Source organism: Schistocerca nitens, chromosome 8 (genome assembly GCF_023898315.1).
Source record: "Schistocerca nitens isolate TAMUIC-IGC-003100 chromosome 8, iqSchNite1.1, whole genome shotgun sequence".
In the NCBI taxonomy this organism is placed as follows: Eukaryota; Metazoa; Arthropoda; class Insecta; order Orthoptera; family Acrididae; genus Schistocerca; species Schistocerca nitens.
This window is the reverse complement of record NC_064621.1, coordinates 330,167,622-330,188,807: the sequence shown is the minus strand read 5'-3', so window position 1 is coordinate 330,188,807 and position 21,186 is coordinate 330,167,622. Positions and strand designations below refer to the sequence as shown.

Sequence of the window (21,186 nt, the reverse complement as noted above, 5' to 3'; positions counted from 1 at the left end):
TTACGGATGTCGTGTGCCGCTTGCGTAAGGCAGTTTTTAGATTCCGGCGCCACAAGCGCGGTAAAAGATGAGCGATGTGCTATTAGCGGCAGTGCCTAAGTAAGTACAATGTGAGGCAAACAGGTGCCGTGGCCGAGTGGGTATTATTTATGGCAGCATTAACAGAGCAGGAAAAGACCTACAGTTACTTCCAACAGGATGGAGCAACGGCCCTTGCAGCCGGCCGAACCGTGGAGCACATTTACACAGTCTTCACTCCTGACCGAGTTGTTAACAGAACTCAGTCTGGTCCGGGCCCTAGCTGGTCACCGGGGTCACCTGACCTGTCAGGTGCGGTTGCTTTGTAAGGGGAGCCTTCAAGTCTAAGGTGTACTGGTACAATCGTCAAAGTCTAAACAAGAACTGCAACCGAGCATTTCAGGTGAGATTGCAGCAATTCCAGCAGTCCAGCTTTGATCCGTCCTAAGCAACTTGCGACCAGGGTCCAAAACTGCCAAGAGATGAATGGTGGTCACTCTCAACATCTGGTATAGTCAAGTTAGTACTGTATAACCTTTCCTCTGCTGTGTTTCTTTGTACCGTGGGGCTCTATTCTCCAAGCCGCTTTTATTTGCTCCACCCTGTATTACACGCCTTAAGTATTTTCATGAAAAATACCAGGAATTGTATTTGCAATTTGTCACATTCAGTGTGAGCAGAGGACTGATGATTTTGTAGTTTGTGATAAAAACGCAATCGGTGCTGTTTGGCAGTGTTGTATGTAATTAAATTACAACTGCTAGTATAAGAGCTTTTCTTGTTCCCAATAGGGCTGTCCCTTAATTCTAAGTTAAGTATTGTACACCACGTTGGCGTAGTGATGAGTTACCTAGAGTGGTATCTAGGGATATCTAGCGCTGTTACGCTGCCCTGTTTTAGAACAAAGCTGTCTTAAGGCGTGCCGAGCTCTTTAAGTATGGGCTGACGACGATTCGGGGCATAACGCGTAGAGCCGTTATCATTAATGTGGTGCGTGGCGGACTGAATGTTCTGTGTTGTGTCCTGTGCTGACTGGTGAACGGAATTCAGTAGCTTTTACATCTTATGCAAACTCTAACTGTGGGGTAGTTCTCGTCGATGATGAACTGAATAATAATTTATCCGCTTTTCAAAACCTATTAAAGAAAAGTCAAGTACCGATATTAATCATTTGTTTGGAGTTTTTATTACCTTTCGAGTAATGTTACAGTTCGAAGTCAGTTTTACATTTTTTCTTGAAATGAGAATCTATCGATTTCAGAGTTTTGTAAGGGCTCTATGACTTTCTTAATGTTGAAGTGATAGAATTACAAACGGAAAACGTTTTCAAAATATCTTTGATATTAAGTCTTTAATCTTTCGATATTCATCTTCAATCTTGTGCTGAATGTCGCTTTTGGAGGGTGGTAACATTGTAAGTGGGTCGTGGTTCTTATACTGACCTGTTATAGGAACGCATCTGCGGCAGTTACTGAGAGCTATCGGGGATGTCTGACGTCCCCTCCCAAGCTGATGGTCCCAAAGCCACGACGGAATCTCCATTGTAGCCTCCGCCGATATTAGTGTGCCTCCCGCAATTGAATTTTTCAATAACTGCTATTCAGCTCAACCTCATCAGCTGCCAAATTCCCAACCCTCAAGTCTCAACCACTAAAAACTCGGTGAAGAGCGAAGACGCCATGTTAGCACCACTTACAGAATTCTGTGATCTTTTCCGATGCATTAAGTTCCAACTGCGGCCGCCAAATGAAGCCAACACGGTGGACACAACGCTAACATTTGTAGGGCGAACATTTCCTTCACAATGAACAGTTGTAACACTCAACCCTCTCTTCACTTCCGGCTCATACATATGATGCGAAAAATATAAAATATGGAAGTGTGATTATGCATTTCACGGACGAACGACGTTGTCTTCTCGTTCCTCTCTGCCCCAGAACAGGTCACGGTGGCAGCACAGATCTCTTGCCACAGAAATAAAAATGCCGAAACCAGGGTGAGCAACTGGCAAGCACACGCAGACCCTGAAGGACGGGATAATAATGCTGTGCAAAAACAAGAAGAAGGGTACAAAGCCAAATTAGACAGTTATTGACTTTCCTTCTCTAGCAGCTGTTGAGTGTCACACGGTGGACGTTACAGCACACAAAAGATTTTTCGCTGCTTTCATTTTGCCCGAGAAAGCTCCCGCAAACAGTATTAACACAGGGAGCACGGCGAGAGAGGCTTTTGAGGCACTAGTGGCGCAGCAAACAAGACACAAAGAACAACAAGAGAGATAAAAAGGACAAATGGAATCATGCAGTTGTCGAGGAGCGACAAGCTGTAAAGGCGCTCTCAAGTGGGCAACTCTGAGAGCACAGAAGCGGTGGTTACGCGGAAGAAACGGGCTCCACATAAAAGCCAAGAGCGCCGGGGCGGGCGCCGCTGGGTCACGCAGTTATCGCCGTGTGCAAGTTGGCAGACGTGGCAACTACCGGCTGTTAGCGCGCCGGGGTTTTACGCCTGCAGCGGCGGCACCCCGTTGCGCTAAGCAGGGCTGCCAACATTGCGCGGCGTGCACATTAGTACAACTCGCTGAGCAGCAGAGTCAAGTCGGCGGAAGAATAACAACGTTCACCGTAGTCAGCAGAGTGCTTCTTCACCCTCATCTCACCATAATCGAATTATGTAAATTTATTTTCCATATTTCACCACAAGAAAGTTACCCAAAACTTAACAAATTAATTCCTGTACGTATTTTTGGGCAAATGTTTCAATGGAGCGAAAACAATTCTACCTAGAAATTACATAACGGATTATTGTCCGGATTTTCATAACCAAACGCATAGAGGGAAATGGACAAATGGAATATCAAACTGACCTGTGTAAAGTGCAGTTTTACAAAAAAATATATTTAATTGCTTAAAAGTTATCAGGGTAATTAAGAAAAACGTGGCCTAATTAGTAGAGGGCTGCTGTTAGCTACGGAAATGAAGTGTCAAAAGCCTCATTTCTTCAAGGCTTAGTTATTTTGCGCAGAAAAAATTGCGCTGTTGTAATATCTACCAGTCAGAAACGATTCTTTCCAATCAAGTACTAAATTTACGACATTTCGAGAACAGAGGGCGCTAGGAACACAGACGAGGTGTCAAAACGCCCATCACTTCAAGGCATAGTTGCTTCGCTCAAAAAAAGTTGCTGTGTGAAACTTGAAAATAAATTAATAAAAGTTGGTCAAATGTTTTGTGAAGTGTTTTGTCCAAAAGTAGGAAATAAGAGATCACAGAAATCTTAGACAAAATTTCTAGTTGATGTTATGAATGGCATGTTCCTCTAAATGAGAGTAAAGTTCGGATGCAGCATTAGTAGCGCCCCGCTTGACACAGTCACATCGATTAGATATCTAGGCGTAAGGTTGCAAAGCGATATGAAATGGAATAAGCACGTAAAGACGGTAGCAGCGAAGGCGAAAGCTCGACATCGTTGTACTGCGAGAATTTTGGGAAAGTGTAGCTCATCCGTAAAGGAGACGGCATACAGACCGTTAGTGCGGTCCATTCCTGAGTACTGCTCAAGTATTTTGGATCCCCACGACGTCGAATTACAGGAAGACATCGAAGTAATTCAGAGCCTGGCTGCTATATTTGTTGCACAAAGGTTCTGGCAACGAGCAGGTATTACGGAGAGGCTGCGTGAACTCAAATGGGAATCCATGGAGAGAAGATGACATTCTTTTCGCGAAACACTATTGAGAAGATTTGGAGAACTGGCCTGCTATACACTACGCCCAAGAAGCGCGAAGATAAGGGCAGTTAGAGGTCGTACGGAGGCATATAGACAGTTGTTATTCCCTCGCTCTGTTTGCGAGTGGAACAGGAAAGGAAATGACTAGTAGTGGTAGAGTGTGCTCTACGTAGATAGCTTATTGTTTCCTGTCATTTAACTGTAGTACTGTCTGCTATATTTGGGCTCGGATTCCTACAATCCACTTCACGTCATTGCCTGACTAGTTTTCTCAAGTGGCTCTTTCTCGACCTTTGTACATCTAACCGGCTGCTGTGGCCGAGCGGTTCGAGGCGCTTCAGTCCAAACCACGCGGCTGCTACGGTCGCAGGTTCGAATCCTGCCTCGGGCATGGATGTGTGTAATGTCCTTAGGTTAGTAAAGTTTACATAGTTCTAAGTCTAGGGGACTGATGACCTCAGATGTTAAGTCCCATAGTGCTTAGAGCCATTTGAACCATTTATTTATTTATTTTTTTTTTTGTACGCCTGAGATACCATTTTGTCAGCAATGCCTGCGACGCCAACGGGACGTTTTCCTTCTGTTTTTGGGGAGTACTAGAAGGATGCGTGCACTGAGAAGCACTCTCGGCCGGAGATGTCCCTCGGGAGCCCTGGAGTGGGTTGGCCACGTGTGCCTCAGGGTGCCACGTGCCCGCCGCCGCCCCCGACAGACATCACACGAGCGAAAGCGAGCCCGCTCACGCACGTTACGCAGTCGGCACGCACGGCTGCACGCGAACGCCACGCGCCGCGCTCCCTGCGAACAGTGCTTCGCGTATCCCCCACCATCCACAGCTCCAGAGGCCTCCCTTACTCATTGCGAGCCACGGCTCACTTGCCGTGATGCGACACAGATTCCGACTGGTGATTTGAATCGGCATCTGCCCACGAGCGAGGGGTAGCGTGCCGGCCAAACTCGGTTATGCAAATCGCTGATCAATAAGTGAAAGCCGTTATTGGGGGGGGGGGGCGGCGGGGGGGGCGAATGTAAGGGACAGATTTCTGTTGATCAGTGGTCGGAATACTGACGCGGCTAAACACGATACGCAAGCTGGGGATTCTTATGCACTATTACAGCGTTTCTCAACCTTTCAGTATTCACGATCCAATTTTCAGTCATAATTTGCATTCCGTCCCCCCCCCCCCCCTCCCAACCCCCGCCCCTATCCTTTCCTCAGACGACAACAATATTTGTTAGTATTGACTACTTTGACTCTGAAGCTGCAATGTTACACCCCTTACAAATTACAAAGAATGCGACATTTGTTGCTAGTTTGCAATACCGATCCGGTACATTAACAAAACCGCAGTCGATGGCCCTCTATTGTCCTCCGTCTTAAAGATAGCGAGCAAAAATACTGCACGACAGATGGAGAAATCAAAACACACTTTAGTAATAAATGGCTCCTTGACTTTGGGCATGGTGGATTGACGAGTTTTCTGCACTGAAAACAAGAGCATCTTGTATAGTTTACTACTGCTATTTTCAACGTCCTACCTTTGCAAAACAGGGTTTTCTGCCTTATCTGCTTTCAAGATAAAATATAAATCACAGCTATGGAAAACGAACTAAGACTGTGTCTATAATATTCAACCCGCCTACGAGCCCCAAGAGAATCCCTGATAATTATAAAACTGGTTTTTAATTTAGTATAAAAACTTAATTATTAATTTCACTGTGCAGTACTGATGTATACCTATTAAACGCACATTATATCAGTGTAAATGTGAATTTTCATTTTGTATTACGTCAGAAAGTAATTCGCTTTTCTTTTCTTTCAGCAAACGCGCTCCTGCCGTCGCAGCGGAAGGAGCTCTCAGCCGGTGATGGCCGGTGCAACGGTAGCTATTGGGGTTTAGGCCTCGCTGACCGCTCTGCTCTACAGAGAGTTCCCTTTCGAGGCGCCAGTAGCGCTCGGTGGATCGGCGGAAGGTTGAGCTTGCTCCCTTTCGTCGAAAAGCCGCGTAGCTCGCGGAGAAGCACAATTGTCCTAAGAGTCACTGACTCGCAGTAACCCGTAACTTCGGTTACAAACTCCCTTAGCGAGACTATCTCGTTCTGTGTTAGGGTTGACCAGTGCCAGGGGCCCGTTCCCGTCGGACCACCCCGCGTACTGTAGGCCAGTTTTATCCTCCACACCTCCTTTAGGTGCCGCGCCAGTGCACCAACGGTGCACGCTAGGTCCGTAGGGCATTCCCCCTCTTCTGTAGGACCTACTTGTTAGCCTTTCCTTTTCAGAAAAAGCATAATTGTCGTGCCCACCCACACCTAATAAAGCTCCTGAAAGCACCAAGATGGCAGATTCCGCCGGTGTTTCCCCCGCCCTAACCCGCAGCAAGGCTGCAGCTAAAGAGGCGCCTGAGTCGGCTGTTCCCGTCGACGTCAACGTCCCGCTTGCCGCCGTTGAGGAGGTGTTGGCCGACAAGGATCGGCAGATCGCTGCGAAAGCGCAGGAACTGCTGAGCCAGCGTCGATTGATAACCGACCTCTGCGGCCCAAGTGAGTCTCCCACGCGGACAAGTACCCTCCACATCACGCTACATTCACCTGCAACTGGTGACTCGTGCACCACCGTCCCACTGCGGCAGCTGATTCCAACGGCGGAACCAGCAGCTGCAGATGCGGACACAGAACAACACTACACTGGGCCCTGGCAGGTGGAGGGCCCACGACGCAAACAGAGAAACACCACGCAAACAAGCGAGCAACCACACTCGCAGGGTAGCCGAAAGGCGCTGCTGCCTACACCAAAACCCGCACTTCCGGTTAGGAACACCAACACAACAACAAACACGACCCGACCTGCGGTCAGCAACACCACACAAGAACCAACCGCAGCTACGCCCGCACAACAGAAGACTGGTTTTCCCCCAGTCGTAATACAAAACTACGGGGACCTCAGTGTCCTCAACACAACATTCGCGGAAAGGCACACACCTTGCACGCTACACACGAAGTACTTTGGGGATAGGGCCTCACTGTACGTATCAACTAACAATGAATATAAAGATCTCCTTATCTTCCTCAAAGAAAAGGGGATCGAACATTATACGTACAGGACTGCCGAAGAACGGACACAGCAGTACGTGGTAAAGGGAGTAGACCCCAGTACCCCAAACACCACAGTACAAGCGGCGCTCAACTTCCTAGGATTCGACTGCAAAAGTGCTTCCAGGATGACGGGCTTCCGCTTCCACCACCGTCTACCACACTACCTGGTCGAGATGGCCGACACGGCCGCCTCCCGCGGCCTTCTGCAGATAAAAAGCCTTCTGCGGATGGACGTAAGGGTAGAGATATACGAACCGCCACAGGTCCCACAACAATGTAACAACTGCCAGCGGTTCGGTCATTCGGCCCTCCGCTGCGGCCCGTGCACCCCGTTGCCGCGGATGCGCTGGCAAACACGCATCCAACGCATGTACACTAATCCACGAAAACATACGCCGTTGCGCCAACTGTGGCCAAGGCCATGCGGCCAACTACAGGGGCTGCGACGTGTACAAAGAGGCGCAGAGGCGCAAAAATCAACAGTCGAAGCCACCCAACGTCATAACACGTCCAAGGCCCGCACCAAACCCTGTCAGGAACGGAGTGTCGCTCGCCATGGCTACACGCCCTGGAGGAGCGGAGCAGGCCGCGGAACCTCTGCGCCCAGAACACGCGCCTAACACAACCGCTGCGACAACAACACAGTCGTCTCAGCCAACACGCAACACTACAACCACACCGGTACCAACACCAGCCCCCAAAAACACCACCACCCCACCCCCTGAAACCACTACCTGCGAACCTACACACGACACTCAGGAAGACACACTCACACAAGGAACCCCAGAACCAAAAACCCAGAGAAGGCGTAGGCGACCACGCGGAAACAGGAGCGGGAACACGTGCACCACAACAAAGTACCCAGCGACAACAAAACACTGACACACAGACACACAGTCAGCAAGCCAGTGACACCAGCACACACACTACCCCACCCCCCACCACGTCTGACACACAGGCACCTCAAAATGTTCCACATAACAACAACACAAGCGCCAGCCCACACATAACGCCAACACCCGCACCAGCGGCCGCCAACACCACAACCGAGCCACAGGCCGACACACACAACACCAACACAACATTTGAGGGTTTATTGGAAACAATATTCCCCCGTCACACGACCACTCAGATCTTTCACAAGATCATGGCGGTCGTCGCCACACTCTTCACACAGCTCACGACTGCTCAACCCGGGCAGTACTGGGCCGCCATACAAACAGCGCTCACCACACTGTTTACACCCATACATGGATAACACGCCACACCCCGCCCCCATCGCAAACAACCAGACACTGACACAGATCCTGTTCTGGAATGCAGATGGGATCAACAAAAAAAGGCCGGAATTTGCCGCGCTCATGGAGCGTAAGGGTATCCTTATCGCACTACTGAGCGAAACTAAGCTCAAACCACGCAACCAACTAAACTTCACCGGCTACTGCGTCTATCGTACCGACCGACCGGACGGCTCCGGTCACGGCGGAACAGCCATCATCATACACAAAGACATAGAACACACAAACATAGTGCTCCCTGAACTTGAAAAACTAGAGACAACCGCCGTCAGGGTCATGTTCAACGGAGCCTACACTACACTGGTGTCAGTATACAACAGCCCTAAAAACATTAAAACACGCGACATCGGCACAATATTCAACATATCACCGCGCGTAATAGCCGCTGGAGATCTTAACGCAAAACACCTGAACTGGAACTCACGAATACGAAACTCCAACGGCAAGAAGCTATACGAACACGCACTAGGACGAAACTACATCACACTAGCGCCGACCGAACCGACGCACATTCCCTACCGGAGGGGACACAGGCCAGACGTGTTAGACATGACCCTCATCAAGGGCATAACAACGACACTCAACGTTGCCGTTGAAAACTATCTGCCCTCAAATCACCAACCCGTTATACTGTACAATGAAGAAACACTGCAGCACATGGAACAACGCAGGATGTTAGACTACAGGCGCGCGAATTGGACCCAGTTCAAGGAAACGCTTGACAGTCGCATCCCACCCACCCACGCGATTAACGAGACAGCCCAAATTGACGAAGCAGTTGAAACCCTCACCGGCGCCATCCAGGACGCAATAGCCGACACCATACCAATCCGCACGCCACAACAACACATGTTGCCCTGCCCCAGGAAATCCTGGGCCTAATCTCAATGAGGAACCGCTTCAGGAGACATTGGCAGCGTACCAGGCGCCAGCACTTCAAACAGCACACTAACAGGCTCCAGGGTATAATCCGGGAAAAAAATAGAAACATTTAAGACACAACAGTGGGACCAGAAACTCGAAGGGCTGGACACCACGCGACCTGGCGTGTGGCAGCTAGCCCGACACTTCACCAGGGAGAAACTGTACACCCCCACGTTACAAGGGCCAGACGGACCAGCATATTCTGCGGAAGAAAAAGCGGAACTGATGGCCCTCACACTCGCAGCGTCATTCGCACCGAACCTGGATCCCTCAGACCCAGCGTTCACACTTTCTATGGACCAGGAGGTCACACGCGTCTTGGCCCAACCAGCGCGCAACATCATCCGACAAGCTAGTACAGCAGAAGTCAAATGGGCCATCATTCATACCACAGCTAGTAAGGCCCCTGGTCACGATGGCATTCAAAACCGTGTCCTCCAGGAGTTCACGGACAAAGCTGTAGACTACCTAACACACATTACGAATGCCATACTCAAGCACCAACACTTCCCCGCCTTTTGGAAGACGGCCAAGGTCCTGATGTTCAGGAAGCTGGGGAAAGACCACTCCCTCCCACAAAATTACCGACCCATCAGTCTGCTGAGCGCGCTCAGCAAGATCGTTGAGAAGGTAATATTAAAACGACTCACCAGGCACTGCATCACAAACGACACCCTGAGACCGGAGCAATTCGGTTTCAAGAATCACCACTCAACAACACAACAACTCCTCCGCATCGTTGAATACATAACACACGGATACAACACAAACAAAGCAACTGGGGCGGTGTTCCAGGACATCGAAAAGGCTTTCTATCATCTATGGCACAACGGCCTAATACGCAAACTTAGCGACGCAGGGTTCCCCGACGGGCTCGTACGTCTCATACACTCATATCTCACGGACAGGAGTTTCAACACCGACGTGCAGGGCAAACAATCGACACGACATGGTATACAGGCAGGAGTATCCCAAGGAAGTATCCTAGGGCCCTTACTGTTTAACCTCTACATTAACGACCTCCCAGCTACACAAAACACAACGGTAGCAATCTACGCGGATGACACCGCCATCCTTGCGCAAGATTGGAAGCCGTCTAACATTAACTCACGACTACAGACTGCACTCAGAACGGCGGAGCCTTGGCTGGTGAAATGGCGTGTTAGAGTAAACGTCGGCAAGTGCGAGGCCGTTCTCTTCACTAGAAGACCGAAGCAACTGCGCAAACATCAGCACTGCAACCCAATAACACTACACACACGCCGAATACGTTTCCGCGAGAAGATCAAATACCTCGGTGTCTGGCTGGACAGGAAACTACTCTGGGGGGACCACATTCAACACGTGACCAACAAAGCTAACGCGAAGCTCAAACAACTCTACCCTATGCTTAACAGGCGTAGCACACTGAACAGGAGGGTGTCTAGGTCCATGTACATGACACTTATTCGACCCCTGATGACGTACGCAGCCCCTGTCTGGGGATACGCTGCGCCAACTCGCCTGCGCCGTCTGCAGCTCATACAGAACAAAGTACTCAAAATCATAAGCAACGTTCCGCGCTACACACGCATCGCGGACCTTCACCGGGAATACCGGCTAGATACTATCTTGCAGGTATTCCAAAAACTCTCCACACGACTGTACAATAACACGAGACACTCGCGCAACTCGTTTATCCTTTCTCTAGGTAACTACGACCACAACCATAGATGGAAGCATAACATACCAAAGACATTACTGGCTAGGAACTAGCCATCTATGGTCCATAGAACGCTAACACGACAGTACTGGCGAGCCCCTGCAACACAGTTATTACTGGAAACCCCAGATGTTCGACCAGCCGAAAAACAGGCAACCGCAGGGAAACCGTACTGTACACAGCACGCAAACCAGCCACACACACCCCCTACACCGTCTGTGAGCCGATCTATGACCGATCGCCCATTAATCTACAACGACCTTGAACTGTTGCAGGGACGCAGCAACTGCTGCAAGCGCCGCAACAAGCTCCACCAACGACAAAGTTAACGATGCACGATACCTCGAACTAACATAACCACACCTTGCATGCACTGTCGCAGATAGCAAGCCGCTTCTGCCCTTACTACCCGTCCTACTGTCGCAGAGGTTTTTTTTTTCCCTTGGCTCTTGCCTTGGCACTTTTTTTCCTCTGCCCTTACAACCGCTACCCTTCGATCGCTTTCGTCCACTCTCTATCTCCTGATGGGACCATGTTAATGAGTAATCTTACCCAGACGCATGGATAACATCACAGCCCGCATCCTGTGACTCCTGATTCAAAACTAACATGTTATACGGAGGTGACAGTAGAACTTTTGGTTTGGTCACCACGTTGGTGTGGGCGTGGAGGGGCCCCATCCTATATTAAAAAATTTCAGCAAACTGATCAATGTTGAATACATGATGCAGATATTTTGTCTAAATCGATTTCCAATTCTTTGTGTTCTGATTTATTTATTAGACGCTAAACGACAGCGTCATCTTCAAACAATCTAACACGACTGCTCAGATTGTCTCCAAAACATTTTTACATAAATTAAGAACAGCAGAGGCGCTGCAACAGTTTCTTGAGGAATCGCACATACAACGTCGGATTCAATGGATGACTTAAGACTCACCATCAGATACTACGAACTGTGGCCTTTCTGACAGGAAATCACGAATCAAGTCGCAAGATTCACACGATCTCCACGGTACACAATTTGATTAGATACCACTTGCGAGGAACGGTAACCAGAGCCTTCTGGAGTAGTGGATACACATGGAATCAAACGTAAATCCGCTGTCGATAAGACTCGTTACTTGGCACGAATAAAGTGCCAGTAAGTAAACAGTTTATTATTACGTACAAAAATGGTTCAAATGGCTCTGAACACTATGGGACTTAACTTCTAAGGCCATCAGGCCCCTAGAACTTAGAACTACTTAAACCTAACTAACATAAGGACATCACACACATCCATGCCCGAGGTAGGAATAGAACCTGCGACCGTTGCGGTCGCGCGGCTCCAGACTGTAGCGACTAGAACCGCTCGGCCACCCAGGCCGGTTTTGTTGCTGCATACTGAACACTTTTCTAGACCACTGACACTTTTCAGAACTGGTAATGAAGGTCAATTTTTTCCTCTAGTGTTGTCGGTATGAATATCACTGTTCTCCTCAAATTGTGACTGATTATTTGTGTCGAATTTCACTAGCGAAAATATGTTTTGTGATTGACCAGTTAAAATGTCCAACTCCTTGAAGACGTACCTCCATCACGGTCCCAGGTGAACACCAGGTATTATTCTTACTGATCGCTTCTATGCAATCAATACATTCTTTCTAAGCGATGAGTTACGCCAGAAAATTATTCCACAAGACATTACTGAGTGAAAATATGTCAAAACGCTGATACATTTTTCCCAAGATTAGCAATTATACGAAGAGCTAAAGTAACAGAACTTAATTGTTTCACAAGTTTAGTAAGATGCTTCTGCTAGTTCAAGTTTTCATCAACATTGAAACATTCTACCCTATTCAGAACTCCTGTTGATGTGCTACTATATCTGTTGATCAGAACTGAATGTGGAGCGTTTTCTCAAACTTTAGGAATGGTCGATTTTCAGAGAAACACTAAATAATTGTTTATAAAACATCATCAACAGTCTGTTCTGTTCCCTTCTATTGTAACAGTAGCATCGTCTGCAAAAAGTACCAATTCTGCTTGATGGCAGTTAGGAAGGTGGTCATTAATATATGTACACTGCGGTAACAAATGTCATGGGATAGCGGTATTCATAAACGGCGTTAGTATCGCGTACCCAAAGTATAAAATGGTAGGGCATTTTAGAAGCTGTCGTTTGTACTCGGGTGATTCATGTGAAAAGGTTTGAGACGTGACTGTGGCCACACGACAGGAATTCACCGGCTTTGAACTCGAAATGGTAGTTGGAGCTATACGCATGGGACATTCCGTTTCGGAAATCATTAGGGAATTCAATATCCTGAGATTCACAGGGTCAAGAGTGTGCCGAAAATACCACATTTCAGGCATTGCCTCTCACCACGGACGACACAGACGCCGAAGGCCTTCGCTTAACAACCGAGAGCAGCAGCGGTTTGCACAGAATTGTCAGTGCTAACAGACAAGTAACACTGCGTGACATAACCACAGAAATCAATGTGGCACGAAGCGAGTGCCGCTGCTAACACACGACATCGCCTGCAGCGCCTGTGTTTGGCTCGTGACCATATCGGTTGGACCCTAGACGACAGAAAAACCGTGACATGGCCAGGTAAGTACCGATTCCAATTGGTAAGACCTGATGGTAGGGTGCAGAGCCCAGAGAGCTACGGACCTGTTGCCAACAGGGCATTGTGCAAGCTGGTGGTGGCTCCATAATGGCGTGGGCTATGCTGTGTTTACATGGAACGGTCTGGGTCCTCTCATGCAGCTGGGCTGATCATTGACAGGAAATGTTTATATTCGGCTACCTGGACACCATTCGCAACTACTCATCGACTTTATGTTCCCAAACAAGGACGGATTTCTTATGGACCAGAACGCGCCACGTCGCCGGGCAAGAACTGTTAGCGATTGGTTTGAAGAACATTGTGGATAGCTCGAACAGATGATGTGGCCATCTATCAAACATTTATGGGACACAATCGAGAGGTCACTTCTTTCACAAAACCTTGCACTGGCGACACTTTCGCAATTATGGACGGCTGTAGAGGCAGCTTGGCCCAGTATTTCTGCAGGGGACTTTCTACGACTTGTTGACTCCATGCCAACTAGAGGTGCTACACTACGCCGGGCAAAATGAGATCCGACACGACATTAGAAGGTATCCCATGGGTTTTGTCACTTCAGTGTAAACAACAGGAGTGGACCCAAAATTGGATACTGTGGGACTCCCTTTGTCATTTCTGTCTAATCGCTAAAATTTCCTACCTGTCCAACATTGCTTGAATTATTCAACACAACTTTCTGCACCATGGTGGATGACGTAGACAACAGGAACCTGTGGCAGAATCCTATGCTCCAAGCAGGTACAACAGAGATGACCGGCTTGCGGACAATAGCACGGCGATTTTCGGCTATTCTAGAGGGCTGGGTTACGTATTATTGACTGCGCCGCAGCTAAGGCCGGAGTTTGGCTCGGCGGCGGTGATATTTATTAGGAGAAAACACAGCCTGCCATTAGCGTGCAATTAGGGGCGCTGTTAGCGCCGCTGTAATTGGGCCGGATCCGGCTGCGGCCTGGGAGGGCACGAGGGTCGCGTTACCGCCCCACGCAGGGTCACGTCCGCGGCACCTACGCTTTATTTAATTTGTCCGCGTCATCCCACTTAATTACTTTCCTCGTTACGGCATTACAGAAATAGCGGGAGGCCGCCACATCCGTTCAAACTGCAGACGATCGACTTTCCTCCTGCCTGGACACGGGTCACTACGTCCTGTCAGTGGCGCCCAAGCAAACCCTTCGACTTCCCCCCCCCCCCCTCCACATCCACGCGCCCGTTTCCCTCGTCCCTCCCGTTTGCTCTACGCATGTAAACATCGTTTAGATATTGTAGCTCTTCTTATTTTCCGTGACTGCTAAAGAGGATATCCACCGATTTGTAGTTTTTTTAGTAGCCAAACGTGTTTCAGTACTTTATGGACTACCTTCAGTGGGAATTTTAATTATTCTCTTTCTGAAAAATTATTGTTACGTATTAACTTCTTGACTCATAAGTACTGACATTTGGAAAGCAGCGATTATCAGGTGTCAAATATTATTCTACTAGTTTACGTTTGGTACGTAGTTAAGACATGTAAGTTTCCTTTAATTTAGCCGGCCGATGTGGCCGTGCGGTTAAAGGCGCTGCAGTCTGGAACCGCAAGACCGCTACGGTCGCAGGTTCGAATCCTGCCTCGGGCATGGATGTTTGTGATGTCCTTAGGTTAGTTAGGTTTAACTAGTTCTAAGTTCTAGGGGACTAATGACCTCAGCAGTTGAGTCCCATAGTGCTCAGAGCCATTTGAACCATTTTTTTTTCCTTTAATTTACGTCTATGGTCACAATCTTTTCTGTTTGACAGATTACCAGTTTCGGTCTTTAATGACCACCATCAGATCTGTGTCATAAAATCAAAGTCCTAATGCACTGCAGCCATAGTGGCACAGTCAACTGTTAAATGCGGAATCAGCACCAGCATCGTCAAATACATGACAGATCTGATGATGGTCATTAAAGACCGAAACCGGTAATCTGTCAAACAGAAAAGATTGTGACCATAGACGTAAATTAAAGGAAACTTATTACATATAGGGTCACTGTGTTTTTTCGCGACGATGTCGCAGCTTGTTAAGACATATGTCACTTAGTTGAAATGGCTCTGAGCACTATGCGACTTAACTTCTGAAGTCATCAGTCGCCTAGAACTTAGAACTAATTAAACCTAACTAAACTAAGGACATCACACACATCCATGCCCGAGGCAGAATTCGAACCTGCGACCGTAGCGGTCGCTCGGTTCCAGACTGTAGCGCCTAGAACCTCACGGCCACTCCGGCCGGCTCACTTAGTTGAGCCATTGTATCTTGTTCACTTACGCTATATGTAAACATTTAGGTTTAGAATACGTACTAAATTAGGAGATAATACGGATACACGAGGTCTATTCATTTATTAAGGCCCGATGGTTCAAATGGCTGAGCACTATGGGACTTAACATCTGAGGTCATCAGTCCCCTAGAACTTAGAACTACTTAAACCTAACTGACTTAAGGACATCACACACATCCATGTCCGAGGCAGGATTCGAACCTGCGACCGTAGCGGTCGCGCGGTTCCAGACTGAAGCGCCTAGAACCGCTCGGCCACAGCGGCCGGCTAAGGCCCGATATGTCGGAAAATAAACACAGTGAAAATCAAAAATGTTTTATTAGCAACATTTAGGTATACCTTTCCGCTACCTCGCTACATACTCGCTGCTCCGACTTAGATATCTGTCGCAGCTTGGTACCAACTTTCCAAACACGCTCATCTTGGTTAGCAGCCACCTATGCTTTCCGCCAACTTTTTACGCTGGTCTGCAGCTCGTTGTCTTCACGACGAGCGGTTCACGCGAGCAGAAAAGAAAATCAGCGGGAGCCAAGTCCGGGCATATCGTGGGTGATCAATCACTTCCCATCGACAACGCTGCAGGAGAGCATTCGTTGCAGCTGCAGTATGCGACCGACAATTGTTTTGAAGAAGGAAATGTGTGACAGTTACGTTATGTGGGCTGCATGAAATCAGGTGAAATCTCTCAGCAGGCACACATACTTGGTGGAAGACACTATTTTCTAGGCATCTTTACGTGCCTAATGAACGAGTAGCCCACGTATGTTCCTTCAAAAACTTCATATGGCGCTATTAGTTGTGCATGCTGGTAGAAAAACCAATTTCTGTTCGTATTGTTTGCAGATTTTAATACGTATCATAGACTTAAATATGTAAGTACAGTGTAAGTGAACAACATAATGCCTCAACTCAGTGAACTGTGTCTTAACTATGCACCGTATACATAAACTAAAGTTGACGTCTATTTCACACGTGATAACCAATACTTTCAAAATGTAAATACTTTTAGCCAAAATTTCATTTAATATATACGACAGGTTAACATGTAACAATAATTTCTCAGAAAGAAAATAAACAAAAATCTCACTCAAGATAGAACATAAAGTTCTAAAACATGTTCATGTAATAAAAGATATACAATGAAGAGCCAAAGACATTGGTACACCTGTCTAATATCGTGTAGGGCACCCGCGAGCAGGCAGAAGTGCCGCAACACGACGTGGCATGGACTCGATTAATGTCTGAAGTAGTGCTGGAGGGAACTGATATCACGAATCCTTCAGGACTGTCAATAGATCCGTAACAGTACGAGGGGTGGAGATCTGCTCTGAACAGCACGTTGTAAGACATCCCAGATATACTCAATAACGTTCATGTCTGGGTGGATTGGTGGCCAGCGGAAGTGTTTAAACTCAGAAGAGTTTTCCTGGAGCCACGCTCTAGCAGTTCTTGACGTGTGGGGTGTCGCATTGTCCTGCTGGAATTGTCCAAGCCCGTCGGAATGCACAATGGACATAAACGGATGCTTACGTACGTGTCACTTGTCAGAGTGGTATCTAGAGGTATCAGGGGTTCCACATCACACCAGCTGCATACGCCACACACCATTACAGAGCCTCCACCAGCTTGAACAGTCCCCTACTGACATGCAAGATCCACCGATTCGTGAGGTTGTTTCCATGCCGTACACGTCCATCCGCTCGATACAATTTGAAACGATTTTCCAGTCATCAACAGTCCAGTGTCGGTGTTAATGGGTTTAGGCGAGGTGTACAGCTTTGTGTCGAGCTGTCATAAAGGGTACACGAGGGGGCCTTCGGCTCCGAATGCCCATAACGATAATTTTTCGTTGAACGGTTCGCACGCTCACACTTGTTGATGTTCCGGCATTGAAGTTTCCAGAAATTTGCGGAAGGGTTACGTTGAACGATTAGTCGTTGGTTCCGTTCTTGCAGGATCTTATTCCAGACGCAGCAATGTCGGAGAATGGATGTTTTACCGGATTCCTGATATTCACGGTGTTCAAAAAAAGGTTCAAATGGTTCTGAGCACTATGGGACTTAACTTCGGAGGTCATCAGTCCCCTAGAACTTAGAACTACTTAAACCTAACTAACCTAAGTACATCACACACATCCATGCCTGAGGCAGGATTCGAACCTGCGATCGTAGCAGTCGCGCGGTTCCGGACTGAAGCGCCTAGAACCGCTCGGCCACCACGGCCGGCTTCACGGTGTACTCGTGAGATGGTCGTATGGGAAAATCCCCACTTCTTCGCTATGTTGGAGTTCTGTGCCCCATCGCTCGTGCGCCGACTATAACACCACGTTCAAACTCACTTAAATCTTGATAACCTGCCTTTGTAGCAGCAGTAACCGATCAAACTATTGCACCAGACACTTGTTGTCTTATATAGGCGTTGGCGACCGCAGCCCGCATTCTGCCTGTTTACATATATCTATATTTGAATACGCATTCCTATACCAGTTTGTTTGGCATTTTCTAGCCCGTCGCAAATGGAAATGGCTGTATACCCTAGTTATGTCACTGCATCCGGTTGTGAGTTAACAAGCATTTCTCTCTCATTTAAATATATGGCCGAAAGAGTCAGCCTTCAGGAATTGAGAAACGAACCCTGTCGTCCGAGACCGTGGGACACAAAGAGTGCAGCTTCGCCACGAGATGGGGAAATTTACAGGCATCTATTATGATGAATGAGGCCTAAGCGCTGTAGTGTGCGAGTGAGACAGACGAGAACCTACGTCATACGGAAACCTTGTACAAGCTGTTTGTGGCCAGGGAGACGCAGTAGTGTTAAATATGGCGGACCTAAGCTCGGCCCTAAAGGGGAAACATTTATGAAAACTGTAGTAATGCAGGGAATGAACCCACAGTAATTTTAATCTACCATCCTTTATAAATTTTCATGGTGATCCCAATAAAACTTGAATATTGGTATTATCTATAATAATTTAGGATTTACTGTTAAAGTGAAATTAACAAGTTTTGTAACAAAGACCTGAATGCTAAAATCTGAACGCTTTAGTCGATCTTAACGATCGACATTTCATATAGAAGCGCAAAATTAAAATGATAAATGTTGTAAATGTCAACTCTGTAACTTTTATTTGTTTAAAAGATATAGTAAATTTAAATTATCAGTATTTTCAGTTAAGCATCAGATAATCGTTTCCTCCACACCAAACTCATTTGACGATGACAGCATGACACCTTACTGAATCATTAGGTAATAGAAACTTTGTTGTAAAGTTTAGTGCATAATAGTTACTTTTGCTCTTTATTTATTTATCAGAAAGCACATTGGTGCAAGGCTACTGACCGTGACATTCAAAGCTAAGAAGGAAAGTGGATTGGTTTTATGTAAAAGAATTTAACGTTTATTATGTAACGGATATTATTGTTACTTTATGTATAACGTGAAAGTGGTCAAGCTTTGATTATTTAAATATGTTAAAATGTAAAATAATGTAGAATAAGCTGTAGCCAATCAGATGGACGGCTTCAGGAAAGGGAACTGCCCTAGTCAGTTGAGCGAGGATATTCGGGGCGCGGGATATGTGACCCGGGACGGGCAGACGGACAGGGCTAGCTAGTACAGACGCGAAAGCGGTCAGTTCGTCTGGAGACACCAAAGTGGACAGTGCTGGTCTAGATACCAAAGGAAACAGTGCTGGTGGAGACGCGAAAGCGGACGGTTGGTCTTTAGGTAGCTAGGAAGTGAAACGACATAGAAAATTTCGCGTTGTGTGGTATCGCGGTGAGCAGCCGAGCGCCTGGTGTGAATTCCTAACTTTTCGCGCAGTTAACGAGGTGGAGTATTAGACTTGTAATTCGCGATGAGATTGTGAATGATCGAACTGTGCCAAATGAATATGCGCTCGAGTGTTATAGTAATTCTAAATACGACCACTTTCGCTTTTAGTTTGCTTTCTGAATAAACATTACTCTAATCAAATCGCAACTGTGTGGCCTACATCATTTATGGGTCGTTAATTTGCTCCCGATATTATTATTACTGTTGTTATATGTTATATTATCGTTGTATGTTTCATATAACTTCGCAAACTTGGCCATCAGACAAACAATTTTACCAAAGGGACACAAGTGTCTAATTCAGGGCGTGTAATGCTACACGTGAGGTTCAGCCCCTGGACAAGTTTGAGCCAAGACATTTCGATGAAGAGCAACCGCATGTGAGCCCGAACATCTTTGGAATGTTAGCTCGCAATCTCGGTTCGCTTCCAAACCTAGTAGCCTCTAAGTCATTACCATCTTCTTCTTCTTCTTTCCCGTGCAGCTTGCCCCTCTTCACCTTCTCTTTGCACTTCCTCATTTTCTAGCCCGTCGCAAAAGGAAACGGCTGTACACCCTAGTTATGTCACTGCATCCGGTAGCCAAAGGTACTACGTGCTACCTTGCTACGAAACTAGAAGTGCTACACCACATATCTTGTTGATTATCACTGGCTGAAGGAAACCTAAATGAGCTGAAGGAGGGCCTTGCGAGAAGAGTTCAATGCATTCGAAAGCAAATCTTGGCATACCTATGCGAAAAAAAAGTAATTTTAGTCTCACGTCATGTCGGTAAACAGATTAAAAATATCTATAAAATTAATGTCGGTAAACAGGTTAAAATTATCTATCTAAGCGGTCAGTGATCATACTAGCAGAGAAATGGAAGATGACACAGAGAAACCCGAAATACTACATTCGGTCTTCGGAAACTGTTTTACTGCGGAAAAGCGTAATACGCTTCGTGTATTCAATCACGGCACGAACGTCGTAATGTCATATATTGAAATAAGAATAAAGGCAGCTGGGCCTGATAACATACTTCCACGATTATGTGAAACATGCTCTTGCAGCACTTTATCGTATGACGTTGGAGCAAGTAAGGGTCCCAAGCGATTGGAAAATGGGCTTTCAACAAAGGCCATTGAACTGATGCACACTATTACAGACAAACACAGGGCGAGTCTGGCGGAAAGGTATATAGTTTAAACGCGCCAGGGTAGCCGAGCGCGCTAACGCGCTGCTTCCTGGACTCGGGTCGGCGCGCCGGCCCCGGATCGAAGCCGCCCGGCGGATTAACGACGAGGGCCGGTGTGCCGGCCAGCCTGGAAGTGGTTTTAGGCGGTTTTCCAATCCCGCTAGATGAATACTGGGCTGGTCACCACGTTCCATCTCAGTTACGTGCGTCGCAGACATTTGAAACTGGTCCGCACTATTTCACGATTTACACTAGACGCAGACAGTTGAGGTACGCTGATTCCGTCCTGGGGGGTACGGGGTGGCGGCAGGAAGGGCATCCGGCCACCCCTAACACTATTATTGCCAAATCCGTTGTAACCACGCCGACCCTTCGATCGCTGCGGGACTGTGACGTAAGCGAAAGAAAGAAAGTATTAGTGATTCTGAACAAGAAACTTTATGTGAACATATGGCGTATGCTGAATGGTTTCCGTGATAGAACACTTTTAATATCCCT

The 21,186-nt window shown here is 47.3% G+C and overlaps 1 protein-coding gene across 1 annotated transcript in view; it reads right to left on the bottom strand.

Annotated features, from left to right (window-relative positions):
* The window catches only part of LOC126199552 (fat-like cadherin-related tumor suppressor homolog), a 345,418-nt gene extending 325,386 nt beyond the window's left edge, over positions 1 to 20,032 (bottom strand). Inside the window, exon 1 of the mRNA XM_049936473.1 lies at positions 19,969 to 20,032. Within this exon, the coding sequence (XP_049792430.1) occupies positions 19,969 to 20,032 (64 nt within the window). The remainder of the gene's footprint in view (positions 1 to 19,968) is intronic.
* Positions 20,033 to 21,186: the final 1,154 nt, after the last annotated feature.